The sequence below is a fragment of the Saimiri boliviensis genome, chromosome 11 (genome assembly GCF_048565385.1).
Source record: "Saimiri boliviensis isolate mSaiBol1 chromosome 11, mSaiBol1.pri, whole genome shotgun sequence".
NCBI classification, from domain to species: Eukaryota; Metazoa; Chordata; class Mammalia; order Primates; family Cebidae; genus Saimiri; species Saimiri boliviensis.
This window is the reverse complement of record NC_133459.1, coordinates 20,117,363-20,141,137: the sequence shown is the minus strand read 5'-3', so window position 1 is coordinate 20,141,137 and position 23,775 is coordinate 20,117,363. Positions and strand designations below refer to the sequence as shown.

The 23,775-nt window shown below is 51.5% G+C and overlaps 2 protein-coding genes and 1 pseudogene across 6 annotated transcripts in view; 2 read left to right on the top strand and 1 right to left on the bottom strand.

Annotated features, from left to right (window-relative positions):
- Window positions 1-2,707, top strand: part of HSPG2 (heparan sulfate proteoglycan 2) — a 121,520-nt gene extending 118,813 nt beyond the window's left edge. For all 5 annotated transcript variants that reach the window (XM_074380254.1, XM_074380253.1, XM_039474152.2 and 2 more), the window contains 6 exons: window positions 269-344; window positions 431-509; window positions 652-722; window positions 823-906; window positions 1,291-1,394; window positions 1,485-2,707. In XM_074380254.1, the coding sequence (XP_074236355.1) occupies window positions 269-344; window positions 431-509; window positions 652-722; window positions 823-906; window positions 1,291-1,394; window positions 1,485-1,657 (587 nt within the window). In that variant the 3' untranslated portion in view covers window positions 1,658-2,707. The remainder of the gene's footprint in view (window positions 1-268; window positions 345-430; window positions 510-651; window positions 723-822; window positions 907-1,290; window positions 1,395-1,484) is intronic.
- Window positions 2,703-13,728, bottom strand: LDLRAD2 (low density lipoprotein receptor class A domain containing 2). The gene is made up of 4 exons (XM_074380256.1): window positions 13,647-13,728; window positions 11,375-11,800; window positions 9,313-9,444; window positions 2,703-3,508 (listed from the first exon to the last, which is right to left on the bottom strand). The coding sequence occupies exons 1-4, from the start codon at window positions 13,726-13,728 to the stop codon at window positions 3,291-3,293; spliced, it is 858 nt and encodes a 285-aa protein (XP_074236357.1). The 3' UTR covers window positions 2,703-3,290.
- A 9,524-nt stretch (window positions 13,729-23,252) lies between these two features.
- LOC141580386 (small ribosomal subunit protein eS26 pseudogene) lies at window positions 23,253-23,555 on the top strand (annotated as a pseudogene).
- Window positions 23,556-23,775: the final 220 nt, after the last annotated feature.

Here is a 23,775-nt window from a genome sequence, read left to right as displayed (position 1 = left end):
TCCTGCCACTACTGCTTTGGGTTCTTGCCTACATCTCATTGCAGGAACTCTCGGTTTCAGTGAGAAGTGAGTGAAATGCACGAGTAATGCTTTCCCATCCAAGGCCACAGGTCCCCTGAAGTCTATCCACAGCTCCCTTGGGTCACCAGGGACTGCAGGCTCAGAGCCCCCAGTCCTGCCTGTTGGCATGGAGGTGGGGGTCAGGGGAACCGATAGGGGATTGATGCCTGACGTGGCAGGTGTGACACCGTCCCCCTCTCTCCCGCAGATGCCCCTGGGCAGTATGGAGCCTATTTCCACGATGACGGCTTCCTCGCCTTCCCTGGCCGCATCTTCTCCAGGAGGTGAGATTCATTGGGAGAGCCCGTGGGCCTAATGGGGAGGATGGGAATCTGGGACTTCTGTCCCCTCACCCACCCTTCCTCCACAGCCTGCCCGAGGTGCCCGAGACCATCGAGCTGGAGGTTCGGACCAGCACAGCTAATGGCCTCCTGCTCTGGCAGGGCGTGGTGAGTGTAGGCATCCAGCTGGGCTCTTGGGCTCCTAGGGCAGGAAGTCGGCTTCCTGGTGGCCAGGGTGGCGGGGAGAGGGGAAGGCAGAGCCTCTGCTCTCCAAGCTGAGGACCCCAGAGACCCTGTGCTTCCCTGGCAGGAGGCGGGAGAGACTGGCCGCGGCCATGACTTCATCAGCCTGGGGCTTCAAGATGGGCACCTAGTCTTCAGGTGGGTCCTAGCATCTGGCCCTTCCTCTCCCTTCCCTGGTCCCAGCACCCCACCCCCAGTCCTGCCCCAGCTCATACTTCTTGGGCCTGGATAACTGCAGGTACCAGCTGGGTAGTGGGGAGGCCCGCCTGGTCTCTGAGGACCCCATCAATGACGGCGAGTGGCACCGGGTGACCGCGCTGCGGTAAGGGAGTCTTCTGGGCACTCGAGATGGGGCCCAGCATTCTGGAGTGGGGCAGGATGCCCCCCACCATGGGTGGAGAGGCAGGCATTGAGCTCTGTGGAGTCAGAATTTAAACGCACCAATCAGGGCTCAGGCTTCCATCTCAGCCTGAACTCCACTGGGGGCAGGCAGTCGCCCCAGGAGCAGGAGGAAACCTGGGCACGGAAATGAAGAAGCTGTGCTTGTGGGGCCGGATCTCTCGTTCAGTGGGGGAAAGAAAGAGCTGGAGGAACAGGGACAGACTTCTGAGTCTGGAGTCTCAGTGCCAGAGGGAGGGGACTCAGTCGTGGGACCAGGGAAGACCGGGGAGTTTGTGGGAAAGGGCCTGACCCAGTTCCACTGCAGGGAGGGCCGCAGAGGCTCCATCCAGGTCGATGGTGAGGAGCTGGTCAGCGGCCAGTCCCCAGGCCCCAATGTGGCAGTCAACGCCAAGGGCAGCATCTACATCGGTAAGTCGGGGGCTCCTCCTCAGAGCAAGGGCAGGTATGGCACGCCCTGGGGCCGGAGCACACAGGCCCTGTCCTCCCACCTCCCGGCAGGCGGAGCTCCGGAAGTGACCGTGCTGACCCGGGGCAGGTTCTCCTCTGGCATCACAGGCTGTGTCAAGAACGTGGTGCTGCACTCGGCCCGACCCGGCGCCCCACCCCCACAGCCCCTGGACCTGCAGCACCGCGCCCAGGCCGGGGCCAACACACGCCCCTGCCCCTCGTAGGCACCGGCCTGCCCCACACGGACTCCTGGGCCGCGCCCCAGCCCGACAATGTCGAGTATATTATTATTAATATTATTATGAACTTTTGTAAGAAACTGAGGCGATGCCACGCTTTGCTGCTACCACCCTGGGCTGGACTGGAGGTAGGCACGCCACTTCACACACACACAGCTGGGCAAAGCCACAAGGCTGGCGGGCAAGGCAGGATGGATGGGAGTGGGTGCCTCAGAGAAACACCAGGACTTGGGGTCAGGCGTGGCAGCTGGGTGGACCCAGAGCTGCCCCCACCGCCCCCCATCCATCGATGGAACCCCCACAGTGGAGCCGGGTGGCCCATTTCTGCAGCCCCTGGGCAGTCCTCCCTCCTAGGAGAGCCAGCCTCAGCTTACAGCTGGGTGTCCCACAGCTGCCTGAGATGGGCATCGCAGGAGTCTCTGCCACCCACTCAGGATTGGGAATTGTCCTTAGTGACGGCTATGCAGCAAAAGGCAGCTCACCCCCGGGTGGGCGGTCCCCATCCCCACCAGCTTGTTTTTCAGCACCCCCACCCACCTCCACCCAGCCCCTGGCACCTCCCTCCGGCAGCCTCTCCCTCCCACCATGCCCTGCTGGCCTGCATTCCCACCCACTCCTGCCAGCACACAGCCTACGGTCCCTCCCTCAGTGGCTGTAAGGGAAAGCCCACCTCAACTCTTTCCTGGAGCTGCTACTGGAAGAGCCCAGCACTGAGAGGGCCCCGCCCACCAGGCCCCCCCACCCCGGGCCGCTTCCCCGCTCTTCTGGAAGAGAAGGCCCAGGGCCTCCTTGGAAGCTGCTGGTGCTTGAAGAGCTAGTGCCTTGGGTGGGGGAAGGCAGGACTCACGGCTGGGAGGGAGAGGGGATGTGACCACCCTGCCCTATCTGTGGGAGCCTGAAGACCCAGCTAGGGGGAGTGCCATCCTGCCAGTGGCCCCCAGACTGTGGGGTTGGGATGCCTGACCTCTGTGTCCTAGAAAGGACCCTCCTGTGGTCTTTGTCTTGATTTTTCTTAATAAACGGTGCTATCCCTGCCAGGGGGCTCCCGTGTCTTTGATGAGGGCCTCACTCAGTGGTGCCTGCTGGTGGGGCAGAGCAGGGCAGGTGAGATCTGGGGGTGCAGCAACATGCCTTTGGATCAGCGAGGCCCCCAGGCCCCTAACCCTGTGAGGTGGGAATCGTCCTATTTTCTGGAGGGGCAGCTGAGTCTCAGAGGGTTAGGGGGCCTGTCCAACATCGGACAGAGAGCCAGGTGGTTAGAACCCAAAGAGTCTGTCTAACCCCAGAGCCCAGTCTCATTCCTGTGTGCCCAAAGTCCCTGTAGGGATGGCCTCCCTGATCCTGGAAGGCTGGGCCGCTCAGCTGCAGCCTGCTGGGGAGACCTGGCCAGGACACGGGGAGCACATGGTAGAAGCTGTGCTGCAGCGGAGGCAGAGGCCACGGGCACCAGGTCGCCAGGCCAGCCGGCTGGGAGAGCAGCAGCACCAAAGGAGGCCCACGAGGAGGCCAGCAGAGGTCAGGAGCATCAAGGAGGCCAGCGCCACCCCTCGGAGCTGGGGGCCTGTGAGAGGAGAGAGTCTACTCAGGCCTCAGCCTGGGCCCACCGCCCCTGCCCCCATCACCTGGAGAGGGACAGGTGTGATTTTGATGGGAATAGTAGGAGCAGGGTATGACCTTCCAAAGGTACATCCTGTCTCGTGGGGTCCCTCCCTGCTGGGGAACTCCTCTCAGCTGCAATCCGGAGGGATCCTGCAGACCCGAGAGCTGGGAAGGAAGTCAGGGGTCTGGAGGTATGGGCATCCGTACTTCCTGTCTGGCTGGGCACCGGAGAGGGACCTGCATGGGAAATAACAGAACAAGCACACGGAGAACTGGCCTTGCTGGGTTCCTTGTGTGTTTCATTCAATCCTCACAAGACGTCCCTGAGTTTGTCACTCTGTGTTTCCATTTTACAGAAAGGTTAAGTCATTTGCCAGGGTCACTTAGCTGAGGTGACAGGAGGACGCGAACTCATAGAGTCCGGCTCCAGGGTCTAGGGTCTATGAATGGAGCTACTTCTCAAGGAAGAGGGTGCACAGGTACTGAGGCAGGGTCTCACTCTATTGCCCAGGTTGGAGTCCAGTGTGCGATCACCACTCACTGCAACCTCTGCCTCCCAGGCTCAAGCGATCCTTTCACCTCAGCCTCCCGAGTAGCTGGGACTACTGGCATGTGCGACCAAGCCTAGCTAATTTTTTTTATTTCTTGTAGAGACAAGGTCTCACTATGTTGCCCAAGTTGGTCTTGACTCCTGAGCTCAAGCCATCCACTTGCCTCAGCCTCCCAAAGTGCTGAGATTACAGGCATGAGCTGCCGTGCTCAGCCATGAACATTTTCTGTAAACTTTTGAATACACAGGGAAAGGGCCACACTCTGTGCCGGGCCCTTTCCCTATGTATTCCACTTAAAGTTTATGACAATTCTGAAGGGTGAGGTTTATCCCCATTTCACAGATAAGGAAACCGAGGCACAGAGGTTCATTCCTTCATTCATGTGACTAGTATTTCTGGGCATCTACTGTGCCCCAAGCATGGCTCTAGCAACTGGGGGATACAACCATGAGCACATGACAAATATGTCTTCGTGAAACTGGGAGTTTAGTGTGGGGAGAAACAAAACACGTGAGTAGAATTTATGTCCAAAGGACAGAGCGCAGTGGCTCATGCCTGTAATCCCAGCACTTTGGGAGGCCAAGGTGGGCAGGTCACCTGAGGTCAGAAGTTCAAGACCAGCCTAGCCAACATGGAGAAACCTGGTCTCTACTAAAAACAAAACAATTAGCCAGGCGTGGTGATTCGAGCATGTAATCCCAGCTACTTGGGAAGCCGAGGCAGGAGAATTGCTTGAACCCAGAAGGTGGAGGTTGCAGTGAGCCAAGATCACGCCACTGCACTCCAGACTAGGTGACAGAGCAAGACTCTATCTCAAAAAAAAAAAAAAAAGAATTTATGTCTAAAGGAGACAGGTGCTAGTGAGAAAAATTAAGCATGTTGGCAGGGAGCAGGGCTGCTGCTTTTCTCACTGTGGCAAAGCACATAACATTTACCATTTTAACATGTTTAGATGTACAGTGGCATTAAATACATTCTGGACTGGGCGCGGTGGCTCAAGCCTGTAATCCCAGCACTTTGGGAGGCCGAGGCGGGTGGATCACGAGGTCAAGAGATCGAGACCATCCTGGTCAACATGGTGAAACCCCGTCTCTACTAAAAATACAAAACATTAGCTGGGCATGGTGGCGCATGCCTGTAATCCCAGCTACTCAGGAGGCTGAGGCAGGAGAATTGCCTGAACCCAGGAGGCGGAGGTTGCGGTGAGCCGAGATCGTGCCATTGCACTCCAGCCTGGGTAACAAGAGCGAAACCCCGTCTCAAAAAAAAAAAAAAAAAAAAAAATACATTCTGTTATGATTTGGATCTGTGTTCCCATCCAAATCTCAGGTCAAATTGTAATCCCCAGTGTTGGAGGTGGGGCCTGGTGGGAGGTGATTGGCTCATGGGGCGGATTTCTCATGAATAGTTTCGCTCCGTGCTCTTGGTGCTGTTGTGCTAGTGAGTTCCCGCAGGAGCTGGTTCTGTGCAAGTGTACAGCGCCTCCCCTCACTCTCCCTCTTGCACCTGCTCTGGCCACGCCTGCTCCCCTCGCCTTCTGCCAAGATGGTAAGTTTCCTGAGGCATCTCCATAAGCTGAGCAGATGCCAGCATCATGCCTCCTGTACAGCCTGCAGAACTGTGAGATAATTAAACCTCTTTTCTTTATAAATTACCCAGTCTTGGGTGTTTTGGGGTTTTTTATAGCAATGTGAGAGCAGACTAATGCATGTTCACATTGTGCAGCCATCACTGCCATCCAGCTCTAGAACTCTGCATCTTCCCAAACTCCGTCAACTCCGTTAATTAACTCCATATCCTCCTTGTCCCCCACCTCTCCAGCCCCTGGTGACCATGGCTCTACTTCCTGTCTCTGTGATTTTGACTATTCTAATATACATATTAAAATATAATCATATATTTACTTATTTTTAATATAATTATAATATAATAATATATTTACTTATTATTAATAATATAATAGGCCGGGCATGGTGGCTCACGCCTGTAATCCCAGCACTTTGGGAGGCCGAGGCGGGAAGATCACCTCAGGTTGGGAGTTCAAGACTAGTCTGAACAACAAGGAGAAATCCTGTCCCTATTAAAAATACAAAAAATTAGCTGGGCATGGTGGCGCATGCCTGTAATCCCAGCTACTTGGGAGGGGCTGAGACAGGAGAATTGATTGAACCTGGGAGGAGGAGGTTGTGGCAAGCCAAGATCATGCCATTGCATTCCAGCCTGGGCAACGAGAGCAAAATTCCGTCTCAAAAAATAATAACAACAATAATATAATAACTTTGCTGGGCACAGTGGCTCATGCCTGTAATCCCACCATTTCGGGAGGCTGAGGCAAGTGGATCATTTGAGGTCAGGAGTTTGAGACCAGCCTGGTCAACATGGTGAGACCTTGTCTCTACTAAAAATACAAAATTTAGCCAGTCATGGTAGTCGCCTGTAATCCCAGCTACTTGGGTGGCTGAAGCAGGAGAATCGCTTGAACTCAGGAGACGGAGGCTGCAGTGAGCCACGATCGAGCCACTGCACTTCAGCCTGGGCGACAGAGTGAAACTCTGTCTCAAAAATAATAACTTCTGATATAGATTCTAACAGATAATGGAACTGGCTATTCCATATAGAAGTGGAGTCATGCAGTACGTCCCTTTGGGACTGGCTTATTTCACTTACATCCTCAAGGTTCATCCATGTAGTAGAATGTGTCAGAATTTCCTTCCTTTTCAAAGCATTCCATTGTATGGTTAGACCACATTTAGTTTATCCACTTGTCTGTAGGCAGACACGGGGTTGCTTTTTTTTTTTTTGAGATGGAGTCTCCCTCTGTCGCCCAGGCTGGAGGGCAGTGGTGCAATCTTGCTGCACTCAGGTCTGCACTCAGGTTGCCCAATGCAACCTCTGCTTCCCGGGTTCCAGTGATTCTCCTGCCTCAGCCTCCCGAGTAGCTGGCACTACATGGGCGGGCCACCACGCCCGGCTAATTTTTTGTTGTTTGTTTGTTTGTTGTTTTTTGTTTTTTTTTTTAAAGATGGGGTTTCACCATGATGGCCAGGCTGGTCTTGAACTCCCGACCTCAGGTGATCCACTCACCTCGGCCTCCCAAAGTGCTAAGATTACAGGGGTGAACCACCTCGCCCGGCCTTTCTGTTTGTTTTTTTGTTTTGTTTTGTTTTGTTTTGAGGTGGAGTCTTGCTCCAAGAGGCTCGAAGGCCCTGCCCCTTTCCTGGCCCCGCCTCTTCTTTCCTGGCCCCGCCTCCTCCCTGGCCCCACCTCCCCTCCACACTCCAGCCTTGTTCTGGCCTTTGCACTCGCTGTATCCTCCATCCCAAAGACTTTTCTTCTGACATCTATCTGCAAGGCAAGCTCATTCCTTTGCCTCCTGGTGGGTCTCTATTTAAGTTCTTCCCTGACTCCTTTATATAAAAATAGCAACCCTGGCCAGGTATGGTGGCTCACGCCTGTAATCCCAGCACCTTGGGAAGCAGAAGTGGTTGGACCACCCTAACACCTTAGGTCAGTAGTTCGAGACCAGCCTGGGCAACATGGTGAGACGCCATCACTACTAAAAATACAAAAAACTGGGCCAGGTGCGTTGGCTTAAGCCTGTAATCCCAGCGCTTTGGGAGGCCAAGGTGGATGGATCACTTGAGGTCAGGAGCTGAAGGCCAGCTTGGCCAACATGCTGAAACCTCATCTCTACTGGTGATGCATACCTGTAATCCCAGCTACACCAGAGGCTGAGGCAGGAGAATTGCTTGAACCCAGGAGGCAGAGGTTGCAGTGAGACAGCACCACTGCACTCCAGCCTGGGCAACAGAGTAAGACTATCTGAAAAAAAGCAACTAACTAACTAACTAACTAAATAAATAAATAAACATAGGCCGGGTGCGGTGGCTCACGCCTGTAATACCAGCACTTTGGGAGGCAGAGGCGGGTGGATCACGAGGTCAAGAGATCGAGACCATCCTGGTCAACATGGTGAAACCCCATCTCTACTAAAAATACAAAAAATTAGCTGGGCATGGTGGTGCGTGCCTGTAATCCCAGCTACTCAGGAGGCTGAGGCAGGAGAATTGCCTGAACCCAGGAGGCAGAGGTTGCGGTGAGCCGAGATCGCGCCATTGCACTCCAGCCTGGGTAACAAGAGTGAAACTCTGTCTCAAAACAACAACAACAAAAAAGATAACATGAGATGCTAAATAGGATCCTGGGACAGAAAAAGGACCTTAGAGCCGGGCGCGGTGGCTCAAGCCTGTAATCCCAGCACTTTGGGAGGCTGAGGCGGGTGGATCACGAGGTCAAGAGATGGAGACCGTCCTGGTCAACATGGTGAAACCCCGTCTCTACCAAAAATACAAAAATTAGCTGGGCATGGTGGCACGTGCCTGTAATCCCAGCTACTCAGGAGGCTGAGGCAGGAGAATTGCCTGAACCCAGGAGGCGGAGGTTGCGGTGAGCCGAGATCGCACCATTGCACTCCAGTCTGGGTAACGAGAGCGAAACTCAGTCTCAAAAAAAATAAAAATAAAAATAAAATAAATAAATAAAGTTCATGTAATCCCAGCACTTTGGGAGGCCAAGGCTGGAAGATCATTTGAGCCCAGGAGCTTGAGAGTAGCCTAGGCAAAATAGCAAGATCTCATCTCTACAAAAAACACAAAAATATAGCTGGACATGGTGGCGCACCTATAGTCCCAGCTACCCTGGAGGCTGAAGTGGGAGAATCACCTGAGCCCAAGAAGCAGGGCTGGCAGTGAGCCGAGATGGCACCACTGCACTCCAGCCTGGGTAACAGAATGAGACCCTATCTCAAAACAATAAATAAATAAATAAGTTCATTTTAAAAAAAGAAAAAGGCTGGGTGCGGTAGCTCACGCCTGTAATCTCAGAAATTTGGGAGGCCCAGGCAGGTGGACCACGAGGTCAGGAGTTCAAGACTAGCCTGGCCAAGATAGTAAAACCCTATCTCTACCCCGCAGGCATGCTGGTGGGTGCCTGTAATCCCAGCTACTCGGGAGGCTGAGGCAGGAGAATCACTGGAACCCGGGAGGCGGAAGTGGCAGTGAGCTGAGATCTCACCACTACACTCCAGCCTGGGCAACAGAACGAGACTGGATCTCAAAAAAAAAAAAAAAAAAAGTATGCCTTGAAGGTGATACTCAGGGCCCTCAGAGAGACATCAGGCAGCCAGGGCTCCAGGCCCACCATCGAGTTGAGCGGAGGATCTCTCCTTTAAATATCTTGGGCCCCTGTGCCAGGTCCCATTTAGCAAAAGTTTCCACCACTAAAGCATCATTTGAAATCCCTGGATGAGATCCTCTGCCGCGTAGTTCTGCCTCTGACTGCTCTGCGCCTCCAGCCCTTGGCCTGGGCTGATTCCACACTTCCGCTTTCGCCTCTCCTGACTCCCCACTGAGGCCCTGCCCTAGGGAAGAGGAGTTAGGGCCAGGCTTCCCTCTAGCTGTTCGGTAGGGCCCAGGCCGCATGTGCACTGACCTCTGCAGTCGGCTGGTAGCCGGGAGCCCTGGTCACTGCCGTCGCCACAGTTGTCCATGCCCCAGGGGTCACACACGAGGCTTGAGGGGATGCACCTGCCATTCCGGCAGCGGAAGTAGGCAGCACAAGGTCCTGGGGCCAGAAGTGGAAGCCTGAGGTGAGGATTCTGGTCCTGCCCACGACACAGCAGGGTTATCGCCCCATGGTGACAGTGTGGGGTGTGGGCAGAGAGAGCTGTCTTCGTGCACGGACAGAGTGTTTTATGGGGGGAAGGGTGGAGGATGGCAGCTAACATACTGACTTCCTCTTCCGTGCCAGGCACAGCTCTAGACACTTCGCATCCTGGCGCATTGAGGCCTCGCAATACCCCTATGGGGCAAGTACTGTTATTAATTTTATTATTTTTAATTATTATTTTATTTTATTTTTTTGAGACGGAGTCTTGCCCTGTCGCCAGGCTGGAGTGCAGTGGTGTGATCTCGGCTCACTGTAACCTCCACCTCCCAGGTTCAAGCAATTCTAGTGCTTCAGCCTCCAGAGTAGCTGGGATTACAGGCACATGCCACTACGCCCAGCTAATTTTTGTATTTTTAGTAGAGAAGGGGCTTCACTATGTTGGCCAGGATGATCTTGATCTCTTGACCTCATTATCCACCCCACTCAACCTCCCAAAGTGCTGGGATTACAGGCATGAGTCACTGTGCCCAGCTATTATTACTGTTTTTATTTATTTATTTATTTTTTTTAAGAAGGGGTTTCACCATGATGGCCAGGCTGGTCTTGAATTCCTGACCTCAGGGAGTAATCCACAGACCTCGGCCTCCCAAAGTGTTAGGATTACAGGCGTGAGTCACCGCGCCCGGCCTTATTTTTTTTTTTTTTGAGACGGAGTTTTGCTCTTGTTACCCAGGCTGGAGTGCAATGGCACGATCTCGGCTCACCGCAGCCTCCGCCTCCTGGGTTCAGGCAATTCTCCTGCCTCAGCCTCCTGAGTAGCTGGGATTACAGGCACGAGCCACCATGCCCAGCTAATGTTTTGTATTCTTAGTAGAGACGGGGTTTCACCATGTTGACCAGGATGGTCTCGATCTCTTGACCTCGTGATCCACCCGCCTCGGCCTCCCAAAGTGCTGGGATTACAGGCTTGAGCCACCGTGCCCGGCTTATTTTTTAATTTTTTTTTTGTTTTAGGCAGGTCCCGCTCCGTCACCCAGGCTGGTCTTGAACTCCTGAGCTCAAGTGATCCTCATGCCTTGGCCGCCCAAAGTGCTGGGATTACAGGTGTAAACCAGGGTGGCACCTAGTCAGGCGAGGATTATTAGTTTCAGTTCCAAGAGGCCCCTTTCCTGGCTTGAGTGGGTTTCTGCTGCCTACAGTCCCCTAATCACACCCTTCTGCAAACATCTGAAGGGCTGACTCAGCACAGAGCAGCCAGGAAGCGTGTGAGTTGTAAGTGTGCAAGGTGGTACTATGTGCATGTGAGGTGTGTGATAACAGTGAGTGTGCAGTGTGAGATGGGTGCTGCAGTGTGTGAGAGGCATGAGTGTGGAGTGTGTGGGGGTGATGAGGTGCATGGGCTATGTGTATGTGATGTAGTATGGGTCAGAGTATGAGGTATGTCCGTATGTGGGAGTTGTATGTGAATGTGGGGGGGTTGTGTGAATTGGGGGGAGTTGTGTGTGAATTGGGGGGGTTGTGTGAATTGGGAGAGTTGTGTGTGAATTTGAGGGGGGATGTGTGAATTAGGGGTTGTGTGCGAATGTGTGTGTGTGTGTGTGTGTGTGTGCGCGCGCGCATCAGGGCTGGTAGGGTAGTCTGGTGCACACATCCATGGTAGCCAGATTTATATGGTTGGCTCTTAGGGTCTGAGAGGTCCCTTATTGTGACTCGGCCACTAGCCACCACCTTCTTCCTTCCCTTTGGACCCAGTCCTTGCCATCTTGTGCTCCGGGCGCCCCCACCATTCCCCTGCCGGCAGCAGCCCTCACCGGGGTCCCCACTGTGGCCCCAGTCCCACATAGCCTCTGCATGGGGCCCCGTCCCGCCTTAACCCCCAGCTCACCCAGATGGAAAGAGGTGACTTCGCCCACGAAGTCCACGCGGGGCTGGCTGCCTCTCGTGACCAGGCGCAGGCCTAGGAAGGGGCCGGAGGATTCCAAGGGGACCGGGATGGTCAGGCCGCAGACGGGGGACCCCAGGGGCCGGGGCGCCCCCGGCGGACCCTCGTAGAACTGCAGGTAGGAGCCGGGGGCGCATGGGTCGGCAGGCGCCGGGGAGGAGGCGCCGAGCGCAGGGGGCGCCGAGGTCAGGCTGTAGACCAGGAAGAAGCGGAACTGGAAGCGGATCCGGTCGCCGGGGGTCGCCGCCCGCACCCAGAGCCCGCAGTCGGTGTCCGGGGCCACGAAGTAGAAGCTGCGCGACGCGGCGTGCGAGCGCAGCAGCAGCCCGTCCCCCTGCCACGTCTGCCCGCACAGGTCCGCCAGGTCGGCTGCGGCGGAAGGCAAGGACCCTGGAGCCGCGCGGCGCGACCCCAGACTCGACTCTGCCCCCTGCCCGCCGTGTGATCCCAAGCGAGTGACGGGCCCTCTCTGAGCCTCAGTTTCCTCATCCGTAAATGGGGATGATTAAGCAATCTCAGAATTAGTGTGAAGATTACCTGATTAATTTAATTTAATTTAATACAATCCCTTACCCCAAACCCTAAGATGTGGGCCGACCCCAGTGGCTCAAGCCTGTAATACCAGCACTTTGGGAGGCCGAGGGGGTGGATCACCTGAAGTCAGGAGTTCACCAACATGGTGAAACCCCGTCTCTACTAAAACTACAAAAATTAGCCAGGCATGGTGGCACACACCTGTAACCCCAGCTACTCGAGAGGTGGAGGCAGGAGAGCCAAGATGGCGCCACTGCACTCCAGCCTAGGTAACACAGTGAGACTCTGTAACACACACACACACACACACACACACACACACACACACACGGGGGTGGGGGGGGAGAGAGAGAGAGAGAGAGAGAGAGAGAGAGAGAGAGAGCGCTGCGTAGTAAAGAGCCCCTTTTCTTCCTGCTTTTTGAAAGCTGCTGACTGAGGATGAGGATGTGATGTCCAGAGCTGCAGCAGCCATTTGCAAAGATGAGGTCAGAGCATTCCAGAGGAACAGTGACATTGTTGAGCCACCGAGTTAACCATCTCTGGAATCACCTATGACCACTCTTAAGTGAAATAGTAAATATCCTACCATTTAAAGCCCCATTTAATTTGTTATCCGTTACTTACAGCCCAAAATATCCTCAATGGTACAGGGTTATTGTGAGGATTAAATGAGATAGCATGTAAGTACTCAAAGTAGCCCAGATTTCTGTAAGGACAGACAGAAAAGAGGAGGTGGGTTTTCTGGTGCAAGGTAGGGACCAGTGGGAGCTTGAGGACCAGTCAGGATGTGGGTCTTTCATCAGAGCTCAGGATGTGGGAGCACTTTTCAATATTTGGTATTTCTCTGTTAAACCCAGAGCATACCCTGAAGGAACACAAGGCAGGCATGTGTTTAGAGAGTAAAGGAATTGGGCACCTTTTATGTGCCAGGCATTACGAACTGTCTTGCATGGCTGATCTCTTTTTTTCTGAGACGAAGTCTCGCTCCATCACCCAGGCTGGAGTGGTGCAGTGGCGCCATCTTGGCTCACTGCAACCTCCACCTCCCAGGTTCAAGCGATTCTCCTGCCTCAGCCTCCCGGGTAGCTGGAACTACAGGCACCCACCACCACGCTCGGCTAATTTTTTGTATTTTTAGTAGATTCGGGGGTTTCTCTGTGTTAGCCAGGATAGTCTCGATCTCCTGACCTCATGATCCTCCTGCCTCGGCCCCCCAAAGTGCTGGGATTACAGGCCTGAGCCACCACGCCCCACCGGCTTATCTCATCTTATATGTACAATAATCATAGTGCCTTAAGGGGCAAGGGCCTATTATTTTCATTTTACTGCCAAAGAAATTCAGACAGAGAGCTGAAACAATGATTGCAAAGGTGCAAACACAGGAAGTGGCAGAGTGTATATAAATGCGGCTTCTCCGAATACAAAGCCTGTTGAATTTTGCATAGCAGGCTCTGAGGGCTGTCCTGCCCATCCCCGGAATCCTGCTTCTGGGTGACTGGGAGGTCCAGCCTTCCAGAAGCCTTTGGGTTGGACTTGGGGATGCCAAGCAAGACATCCCAGCCTCCCCCAACCCAAAAGGTCTCAGCCCATCAGGATGAGTGCTGACTGAGGAAGCGTAGTCTCTAAGGGTGTTGGGGGCCCAAGTCTTCCGGGTGCCCCAACCAAGCCCCCTCATCCTTACCTGTCTCCAAAGTAGCTGCAGTCAGGACGGCTGCCCCCAGCAGGAGCAACCTTTGGGGGAACTGCAGAAGACAAGCCTCCATCCAGGTGCTGCTGTGCCCAGCAATGGGGCAGACCCACAGAATCTTCGGCTTGGGGTCTTTGGGGAGACTGGGGTGTGGGGGCCTGATCAGGCCAGCAAGGAGGCTGGTGGGACACAAGGAGAAGGTGGAGGCAAGTCCTCCAGCCCCCTGGTCTCTGCGTGCTTCCTCTTCCAGATCCTCCCCCTTTGGTTCAGAACTGTGTCCAGGGGTTGCCATGGAGATTTGGGGCCAGGACTACAGCCTGGGGAGAGGAGGCAGGGAAGAGATCTGCTCCCCTCCTGCCAGACAGAAACCAGGAAACTCAGATCCGGTTCAGCCACAGGGCTTCTGGGAGGGGGACCCGCAGGAAGCCAGATGTACTGCCTTCCTACGTCAGTTGGCACTTTAGGGACTGAGCTTGAGCGAGATCCAAGACACCAAAGGAGCATCTCTGAGGACCTAGAGAGCAGCAGGTGGTAAAGGAGCGCTGGATCCGGAGTCTGCTCTTTACTAACAAGGCATACCTCCCTCAAGGGCCTTTGCACTCATGGGTCCCCCTCCTGGAGTGCCTCCCCTCATCGCAGTGCATGGCCAGCTGCCTCAGGTCATCAGGTTGTAGCTCACACGTCACCTCCACAGACCACGCTGTCCTGACCGCCTCTCCATCTAAATTAACACTCTCTCCTTGTCACTCAGTCAGATCGCAGATGTGCCTTCCCAGCACTCTCTGGAATTATTTTGCTTATTCATCTCTTGTTGTATGTATTGTCCACTGGCCTCCACTAAAATTAGGTTCCATGAGTATCTTGTTTACCTCTGAACCCCTATGTCATAGCACAGTGCCTGGCACAAAGCAGGCACCCAGGAAATAATGAAAGAATAGGGCCAGGCACAGCGGCTCACACCTGTAATCCTAGCACTTTGGGAGGCTGAGGCGAATGGATCACCTGAGATCCAGAATTCTAGACCAGCCTGACCAACATGGAGAAACCCTGTCTCTAGTAAAAATACAAAAAAATTAGCCAGGCATGGTGGCCTATGCCTGTAATCCCAGCTACTCAGGAGGCTGAGGCAGGGAAATTGCTTGAATCCAGGAGGTAGACGTTGTGGTGAGCTGAGATGGCACCATCGTTTCGCACTACAGCCTGGGCAACAAGAGCGAAACTCTGTCTCAAAAAAAAAAAAAAAAAAAAAAAAAAGAAGGAATAAGTGTGTGGCATTAAGCAAATTATCTCTTTTTCTGGATTTTACTTCCCCATGTGTAAAATAAATACCCTGCTCTAATTCAAGCTTTTTCAAAACTTGTTATTAGTAGCCGGGCGCTGTGGCTCAAGCCTGTAATCCCAGCACTTTGGGAGGCCGAGGCGGGTGGATCACGAGGTCAAGAGATCGAGACCATCCTGGTCAACATGGTGAAATCCCGTCTCTACTAAAAATACAAAAATTAGCTGGGCATGGTGGTGCGTGCCTGTAGTCCCAGCTACTCAGGAGGCTGAGGCAGGAGAATTGCTTGAACCCAGGAGACGGAGGTTGCGGTGAGCCGAGATCACGCCATTGCACTCCAGCCTGGGTAACAAGAGTGAAACTCCGTCTCAAAAAAACAAACAAACAAAAAAAAACTTGTTATTAGTAGAACAATTTTTTTCAAAAGATATCTTACAGGCCAGTGCAGTGGCTCACGCCTGTAATCCTAAAACTTTGGGAGGCCGAGCTGGGTGGATCACCTGAAGTCAAGAGTTCAAGACCAGCCTGGCTATCATGAAGAAACCCCATCTTTAAAAAAAAAAAAAAAAAAAAAAAAAACAAAGGTATCTTACAAGGAACCTTAATCTGTAAAACTGAAGCTTAAACCATAAAAGTGAATCTATAAAACTGAAGCCTCGGTGTCCTTCTCTGGAAAATGGGATAAGGATAGTTCCAACCACATAGTTACACTGTAAGAATTAAGTAACTTAATACAAGTGGGAACTTGGGATAGTGTCTGTCATGTAGTAAAGTATCCAATGCATGTCAGCTTGCACGATGATCATTAATGTCATCATTATTATTTCAACAGAGGTTTTAAGTGTCGGGGAGGGGAGAAGCTAAGCACCCTGAAGTGTCAGTGCCTGAGACGCCACCTCAAAATCCCAGGACTCCATGAAAAGGTTAAAACCTGGCTGGGCCCGGTGACTCACGCTTATAATCCCATCACTTTGGGAGGCTGAGGCAGGTGGATCACCTGAGGTTGGGAATTCAAGACCAGCCTGGCCAACACTGTGAGACCCTGTCTCTACTGAAAATACAAATATTAGCTGAGTGTGGTGGCATGTGCCAGTAATCCCAGCTACTCGGGAGGCACAAGAATCATTTGAGCCTGGGAGCTGAAGGTTGCAGTGAGCCGAGATTGCACCACTGCACTCCAACCTGGGCAACAAAGTGAAAAAAACAAAAACAAAAACAAAACACCTCTGGACCTATTATCCCTAATGGCTCTCCCTCCCAGAGCGGTCATTCACCGCAACCTTGCAACCTGGATTTCCTACAGTGTATCACGTCCAAATCTGTGCCCTGGGGATTCCAAGAAGACTCAAATCTTCCCTCGGTAAGAATGAATTTATCATGAAGCCCACTGAAGCTTAAACTTCAGAACTCATCACTTGCATGAGATTATATGTTTTTATAAAATTTGCAAAACTAAGAATGGGTGTAAACTTTCAGTTTTGCAAGATGAAAAAGTCTGAGAGATCTGTTGCACAGTAACGTAAAAATACCTAACACTCCTGAATGTACGCTCCGAATGGCCAAGGCAGGCCAGGTGCAGGTCTCACACTTTTAATCTCAATGCTTTGGGAGCCTGAGGTGAGAGGATCACTTAAAGCCAGGAGCTCGGGTCGGGCGCGGTGGCTCAAGCCTGTAATCCCAGTACTTTGGGAGGCCAAGGCGGGTGGATCACGAGGTCAAGAGATCGAGACCATCCTGGTCAACATGGTGAAACCCCGTCTCTACTAAAAATACAAAAAATTAGCTGGACATGGTGGCGCGTGCCTGTAATCCCAGCTACTCAGGAGGCTGAGGCAGGAGAATTGCCTGAACCCAGGAGGCGGAGGTTGCGGTGAGCCGAGATCGCGCCATTGCACTCCAGCCTGGGTAACAAGAGCGAAACTCCGTCTCAAAAAAAAAAAAAAGCCAGGAGCTCAAGAACTACCTGAGCATGTAATCTCAGCACTTTGGGAGGCCGAGGCAGGCAGGTCACCTGAGGTCAGGAGACTGGCCAACATGGTGAAACCCAGTCTCTTCTAAAAATGCGAAAATTAGCAAGGCGTGGTGGCACATGCCTGTAATCCCAGCAATTCGGGAGGCTGAGGCAGGAGAATCTCCTGAACCCAGGAGGCAGAGGTTGCAGTGAGCCCAGATCACGCAACTGCACTCCAGCCTGGGCAACAGAGAGAGACTCCTTCTCAAAAAAAAAAAAAAAAAAGACCAAGCTGGACAGGCAACATACCAAAACCCCTTTCTCTACAAAAAATTAAAGTTAAAATTTAAAAATTAGGTGGTGCTGGCTGGGTGGTATTATAGAAAATGATAAGCAGTTAATAAAAATTTGTTAGGCCAGGCGTGGTGGCTCACACTTGTAATCCAAGCACTTTGGAGGCCAAGACGGGCGGATCACCTGAGGTTGGGAGTTCAAGACCAGCCTGGGCCGGGCACGGTGGCTCAAGTTTGTAATCCCAGCACTTTGGGAGGCCGAGGCGGGTGGATCACGAGGTCGAGAGATCGAGACCATCCTGGTCAACATGGTGAAACCCCGTCTCTACTAAAAATACAAAAAATTAGCTGGGCATGGTGGCACGTGCCTGTAATCCCAGCTACTCAGGAGGCTGAGGCAGGAGAACTGCCTGAACCCAGGAGGCGGAGGTTGCGGTGAGCCGAGATCCCGCCATTGCACTCCAGCCTGGGTAAAAAGAGCGAAACTCCCTCTCAAAAAAAAAAAAAAAAAAAAAGGCCGGGCGCGGTGGCTCAAGCCTGTAATCCCAGCACTTTGGGAGGCCGAGGCGGGTGGATCACAAGGTTGAGAGATCGAGACCATCCTGGTCAACATGGTGAAACCCCGTCTCTACTAAGAATACAAAACATTAGCTGGGCATGGCGGTGCGTGCCTGTAATCCCAGCTACTCAGGAGGCTGAGGCAGGAGAATTGCCTGACCCCAGGAGGCGGAGGTTGCGGTGAGCCAAGATCGCGCCATTGCACTCCAGCCTGGGTAACAAGGGCGAAACTCCGTCTCAAAAAAAAAAAAAAAAAAAAAAAGACCAGCCTGACTAACATAGTGAAACCCCGTCTAAAAAAAAATAAAAAATAAAAAATAAAAAATAAAAATTTGTTATTATTTTGGATTTCATATTATTTGTCTTATTTGTCAGTTTTTTACACTCCAAAACTTGTTGGGAAATTTTTTTCTCATTCTAAATAAATATTTACTTTCAAACCTGATTCTTTTTTTTTTTTTTTTTTTTGAGACAGAGTCTTGCTCTGTTGCCCAGGCTGGAGTGTAGTGGTGTGATCTCGGCTCACTGCAACCTTCGCCTTCCAGGTTCAAGCAATTATCCTGTCTCAGCCTCCAAAGTAGCTGGGACTACGGGTGCACATCACCACACCCAGCTACTTTTTTTATTTTTTGTAGAGATGGGGTTTCACCATATTAGTCAGGCTGGTCTTGAACTCCTGATCTCAGGTGATCCACCTGCCTCCTGCCTCAGCCTCCCAAAGTGCTGGGATTACAGGTGTGAGTCACTGCACCCAACCTCAAACCCGATTTTGTGTTAATAATTTCATATTTTAAAGAGGGGTCTCAAATTGTTTTTTCGTCAGGACCCACAAAGCGTGGCCCTTCAAGAGTTCACAGCCGGCCGGGCGCGGTGGCTCAAGCCTGTAATCCCAGCACTTTGGGAGGCCGAGGCGGGTGGATCACGAGGTCGAAAGATCGAGACCATCCTGGTCAACATGGTGAAACCCCGTCTCTACTAAAAATACAATAAAACTAGCTGGGCATGGTGGCGCGTGCCTGTAATCCCGGATACTTAGGAGGCTGAGGCAGGAGAATTGCCTGAGACCAGGAGGCGGAGGTTGCGGTGAGCCGAGATCGTGCCATTGCACTCCAGCCTGGGTAACAAGAGCGAAACTCCGTCTCAAAAAAAAAAAAAAAAAAAAAAAAAAAAAAGAGTTCACAGCCTGGTAGGGGCTTCAGACTAAACAAACAAACAAACCAAAAACAAATTAATAAATAAATTGCAACCCTGACTATAACAGTAATACGACATACCTCAGGAAGTCAGGAAAAACTTCCCAGAGGAGATTTTTGAGTTGGGCCGGGAAGGATGCATATAAGTTTCTGTGCCAGAACTGTACTAAATGCATTCCAAGCAGAGGACCCAGTATGTGTCATGGTCACAGAGGAACAGGCTGGTATGGCTAAATCCTGCTGCACAGAAAAGTGATGGAAAAGACAACAATATTAACGATAATAGGTCGGGTGAGCCAAGATCCTGCCACTGCACTCCAACCTGGGCAAGAAAGGGAGATTCTCAAAAACAAAACAAGCTGGACGTGGTGGCTCACGCCTGTAATCCCAGCACTTTGGGAGGCCGAGGCGGGTGGATCATGAGGTCGAGAGATCGAGACCATCCTGGTCAACATGGTGAAACCCCGTCTCTACTAAAAATACAAATTAGCTGGGCATGGTGGCACGTGCCTGTAATCCCAGCTACTTAGGAGGCTGAGGCAGGAGAATTGCCTGAACCCAGGAGGCAGAGGTTGCGGTGAGCCGAGATCGTGCCATTGCACTCCAGCCTGGGAAACAAGAGTGAAACTCCGCCTCAAAACAAAAAACAAAAAAACAAAAAAGAGTTCCTTATTAATTAGCCATCGATCAGAGATGGCTAACGCTTAAAATTTTTTGGCCCTGAGGAAGGGGCTGGATTTTTTTTTATACCTTGCTTAAGTTAGGGGAGGAGGAGCCTAGCTGAAGCAGAATTTGCAGAAGCAGAACAAGCAAGTTAGATAAAGGAGGCTGGCAAGCAGGAGGCATAGGATCTTCTCAAGATTGCTGATTTTCAACAGAAACAGGAACTGCATTAGGAATAAAACTCCTTCTCTCCTTTGTTCAGTGTGCTCTTGGGACTGCTACAGGTGCAGGCAGCACCCTTTGCCTTGCTGAGAAACTTTTCTTCAGAGTGCTGGTCTGTCTCTGTGGCACTGAGAACTTATTTCTAACCAAAAGAATTTAGATTTTATTCAAAGTGTAAACAGATGGGACCCAGAAATGATAGGAATTTAATCAACTTGAGCAACCAGCCAGTTTTACAGCCTCCTGCCCTGCAGCCTGTGTAGAATGCAGTCACCTTGCTGTTGGAATGAGCTGACAGACTCCAGCAACTTACAGATCAACGCCAGGAAACTTTCCTCATTAGCATAAACCAAAAGTAAAATTCAAAGGCCCCCCATAACCATCTGAATGGACTTCCTCCTTGGCCAGGGCACTCTAAAATTTAATCTGAAAGACTGGTTCAGGCCATGAGGGGAAGTGGAGTCAGAAATGCCTCATATTAACCCTCCAGCGTTTTTTTTGTTTTTTTTTTGTTTTGTTTTTTCCTGAGATGGAGTTTCGCTCTTGTTACCCAGGCTGGAGTGCAATGGCGCGATCTCAGCTCACCGCAACCTCCGCCTCCTGGGTTCAGGCAATTCTCCTGCCTCAGCCTCCTGAATAGCTGGGATTATAGGCACACGCCCCCATGCCCAGCTAATTTTTTGTATTTTTAGTAGAGACGGGGTTTCACCATGTTGACCAGGTTGGTCTCGATCTCTCGACCTTGTGATCCACCCACCTCGACCTCCCAAAGTGCTGGGATTACAGGCTTGAGCCACCGCGCCCGGCCTAACCCTCCAGGGTTAACATCAAAACAAACCTGAAGGTTGATTTAAAAAAAAAATTTACAATCTATTTTCTCGATCTCTTGACCTTGTGATCCACCCGCCTCAGTCTCCCAAAATGCTGGGATTACAGGCTTGAGACACCACGCCTGACCCAATAAGGAACTCTTTTTTTTTTTTGAGATGGAGTTTCGCTCTTGTTACCCAGGCTGCAGTGCAATGGCACAATCTCGGCTCACCGCAACCTCCACCTCCTGGGTTCAAGCAATTCTCCTGCCTCAGCCTCCTGAGTAGCTGGGATTACAGGCACGTGCCACCATGCCCAGCCAATTTTTTGTATTTTTAGTAGAGATGGGGTTTCACTATGTTGACCAGGATGGTCTCGATCTCTTGACCTCGTGATCCACCCGCCTCGGCCTCCCAAAGTGCTGGGATTACAGGCTTGAGCCACCGCGCCCGGCCAAAAATCCCATCTTTTAAAAAGAAAACCAAAAACAAAACAAAACTCAAAGCGTGGCGCTGTTCCATCTAACTCACTTAGGTATAACACACCTACCTGGTCAAGTACAGCTGCGCACTGAGGCTGTGCCCCTGTCCTTTGGCAAAGGAGTGGAGTTTGACCCCTTACCACCAAAGGAAGTAAGGTACACCTCCTCGGTCAAATACAACTCGCAGCAGCACAGCACAGCACTGACAGAGTGCAGCTGCCCCTGGGCCTGGAGGCTTCATCCACATGATAAAACACTGGTCTTCACAACCCCTTATCTTAACCCAGACATTCCTCTTTTTTTTTTTTTTTTTTTTTGAGGCCAAGTCTCACTTTGTCACCAGGCTGCTAATCAGAATATGTTTTGTTTTGTTTTGTTTTTCTTTTTGAGATGGAGTTTTACTCTGTCACCCAGGCTGGAGTGCAGTGGCACAATCTCAGCTCACTGCAACCTCCACCTCCCAGGTTCAAGTGATTCTCCTGCCTCAGCCTCCTGAGTAGCTGGGATTACAGGTGCCCACCACCACATCCAGCTAGTTTTTGTATTTTTAGTAGAGATGGGGTTTCACCATGTTGGCCAGGCTGGTCTCAAACTCCTGACCACAGGTGATCCACCCATCTCAGCCTCCCAAAGTGCTGGAATTACAGGCATGAGCCGCCAAGGCTGGCCCAGAATGTGTTTAAATCTACCTATGACCTGGAAGCCTCCTCTTCAAGTTGTCCTACCCTTCCAAATCAAACCAATATAAATCTTATCTGTATGGCTCCCTAAAATGTATAAAAGCAAGCTGTACCCTGACCACCTAGGGAACATGTCATCAGGACCACTGGAGGCTGTCACAGGTGCATTCTTAACCTTGGCAAAATTAACTTCCTGAATTGACTGAGACCTGTCTCAGATATGGTAGGTTCACATTCCCAGACCAAAGCCTCCACCCTGGAGGAGTTTCAGCTTCATTATCAAAACGTGACCAATGTGCTCACATCATGACTGACTGGGAGCCCTCCTCTACACACACCTTCTCCCTCTCTCTTTTGGCCCATAAAACCCTCTGGTCACTTTCCCTTGGAAAGATACTCCTTGGAGAATACTCCCAATGCCCTTGCACCAGTAATAACATCCCTATTGATAACCTGCTTTCTTGGCTGGGCGTGGTGGCTCATGCCCGTAATCCTAGCACTTTGGGAGGCCAAGATGGGCAGATCACCTGAGGTCAAGAGTTTGAGACCAGCCTGGTCAACATGGTGAAACCCTGTCTCTACTACAAACACAAAAATTAGCCAGGCATGGTGGCACATGCCCAACTACTCAGGAGGCTGAGGCAGGAGAATCACTTGAACCCAGAAGGTGGAGGTTGCAGTGAGCCAAGATTATGCTACTGCATTCCAGCCTGGGTGACAGAGTGAGACTCTCAAAAAAAAAAAAAAAAAAAAAGGAAAAGAAAAGAGAGCCTGTGTTCTCGTGGAAAATCTTTGTTACTTACCAGGTGAACAAACTTTTTTTGGGGGTAAGAAAAGTGCAAAGAGAAACCAAAATGGAGTGACATGATCTGATTGATGTTTATACTTATTTGTTTCTTTAAAAAAGTATTTAGGCCGGGCACAGTGGCTCACGCCTGTAATCCCAGCACTTTGGGAGGCCGAGGTGGGTGGATCACGAGGTCAAGAGATCGAGACCATCCTGGTCAACATGGTGAAACCCCATCTCTACTAAAAATACAAAAAATTAGCTGGGCATGGTGGCGCGTGCCTGTAATCCCAGCTACTCAGGAGGCTGAGGCAGGAGAATTGCCTGAACCCAGGAGGCGGAGGTTGCAGTGAGCCGAGGTCGCGCCATTGCACTCCAGCCTGGGTAACAAGAGTGAAATTCCGTCTCTAAATAAATAAATAAGTAAATAAAGAAGATTAACATGGAGAAACTCCAGTTCTACTAAAAATACAAAATTAGCCGGGCATGGTGGTGCATGCCTGTAATCCCAGCTACTCAGGAGGTGGCTCATGCCTGTAATCCCAGCACTTAGGGAGGCTGAGGCAGATAGATCATGAAGTCAGGAGTTTAAGACCAGCCTGACCGACTTGGTGAAACCCTGTCTCTACTAAAAAAAAAAAAACAAAAAAACAAAAATTGCCTCTCTGGTTCCTGCCTCCAAGATGACAAAGAAAAGAAGACACAACGGTGGTGCCAAAAAGGGCCGCGGCCACGTGCAGCCTACTCGCTGCACAAACTGTGTCCGATGCGTGCCCAAGGATAAGGCCATTAGGAAATTCATCATTCGAAACATAGTGGAGGCCACAACAGTTGGGGACATTTCTGAAGTGAGCGTCTTCGATGCCTATGTGCTTCCCAAGCTCAATGTGAAGCTACATTACTGTGTGAGTTGCGCAATTCACAGCAAAGTAGTCAGGAATGGATCTGGTGAAGCCCGCAATGACCAAACACCCACTCTGATTTAGACCTACGGGTGTTGCCCCACGACCCCCACCAAAACCCATGTAAGGAGCTGAGTCCTTAAAAGACTGAAGACAACTATTCTCTGGAGAAAAATAAAATGCAAAGTGTACTTTTGCATTTTATTAAATAACATGCATTTATTAAATAACATGGCAAAGTGTACTTTAAAAAAAAACATCAGCTGGGCATGGTGGCATGCACCTGTAATCCCAGCTACTCAGG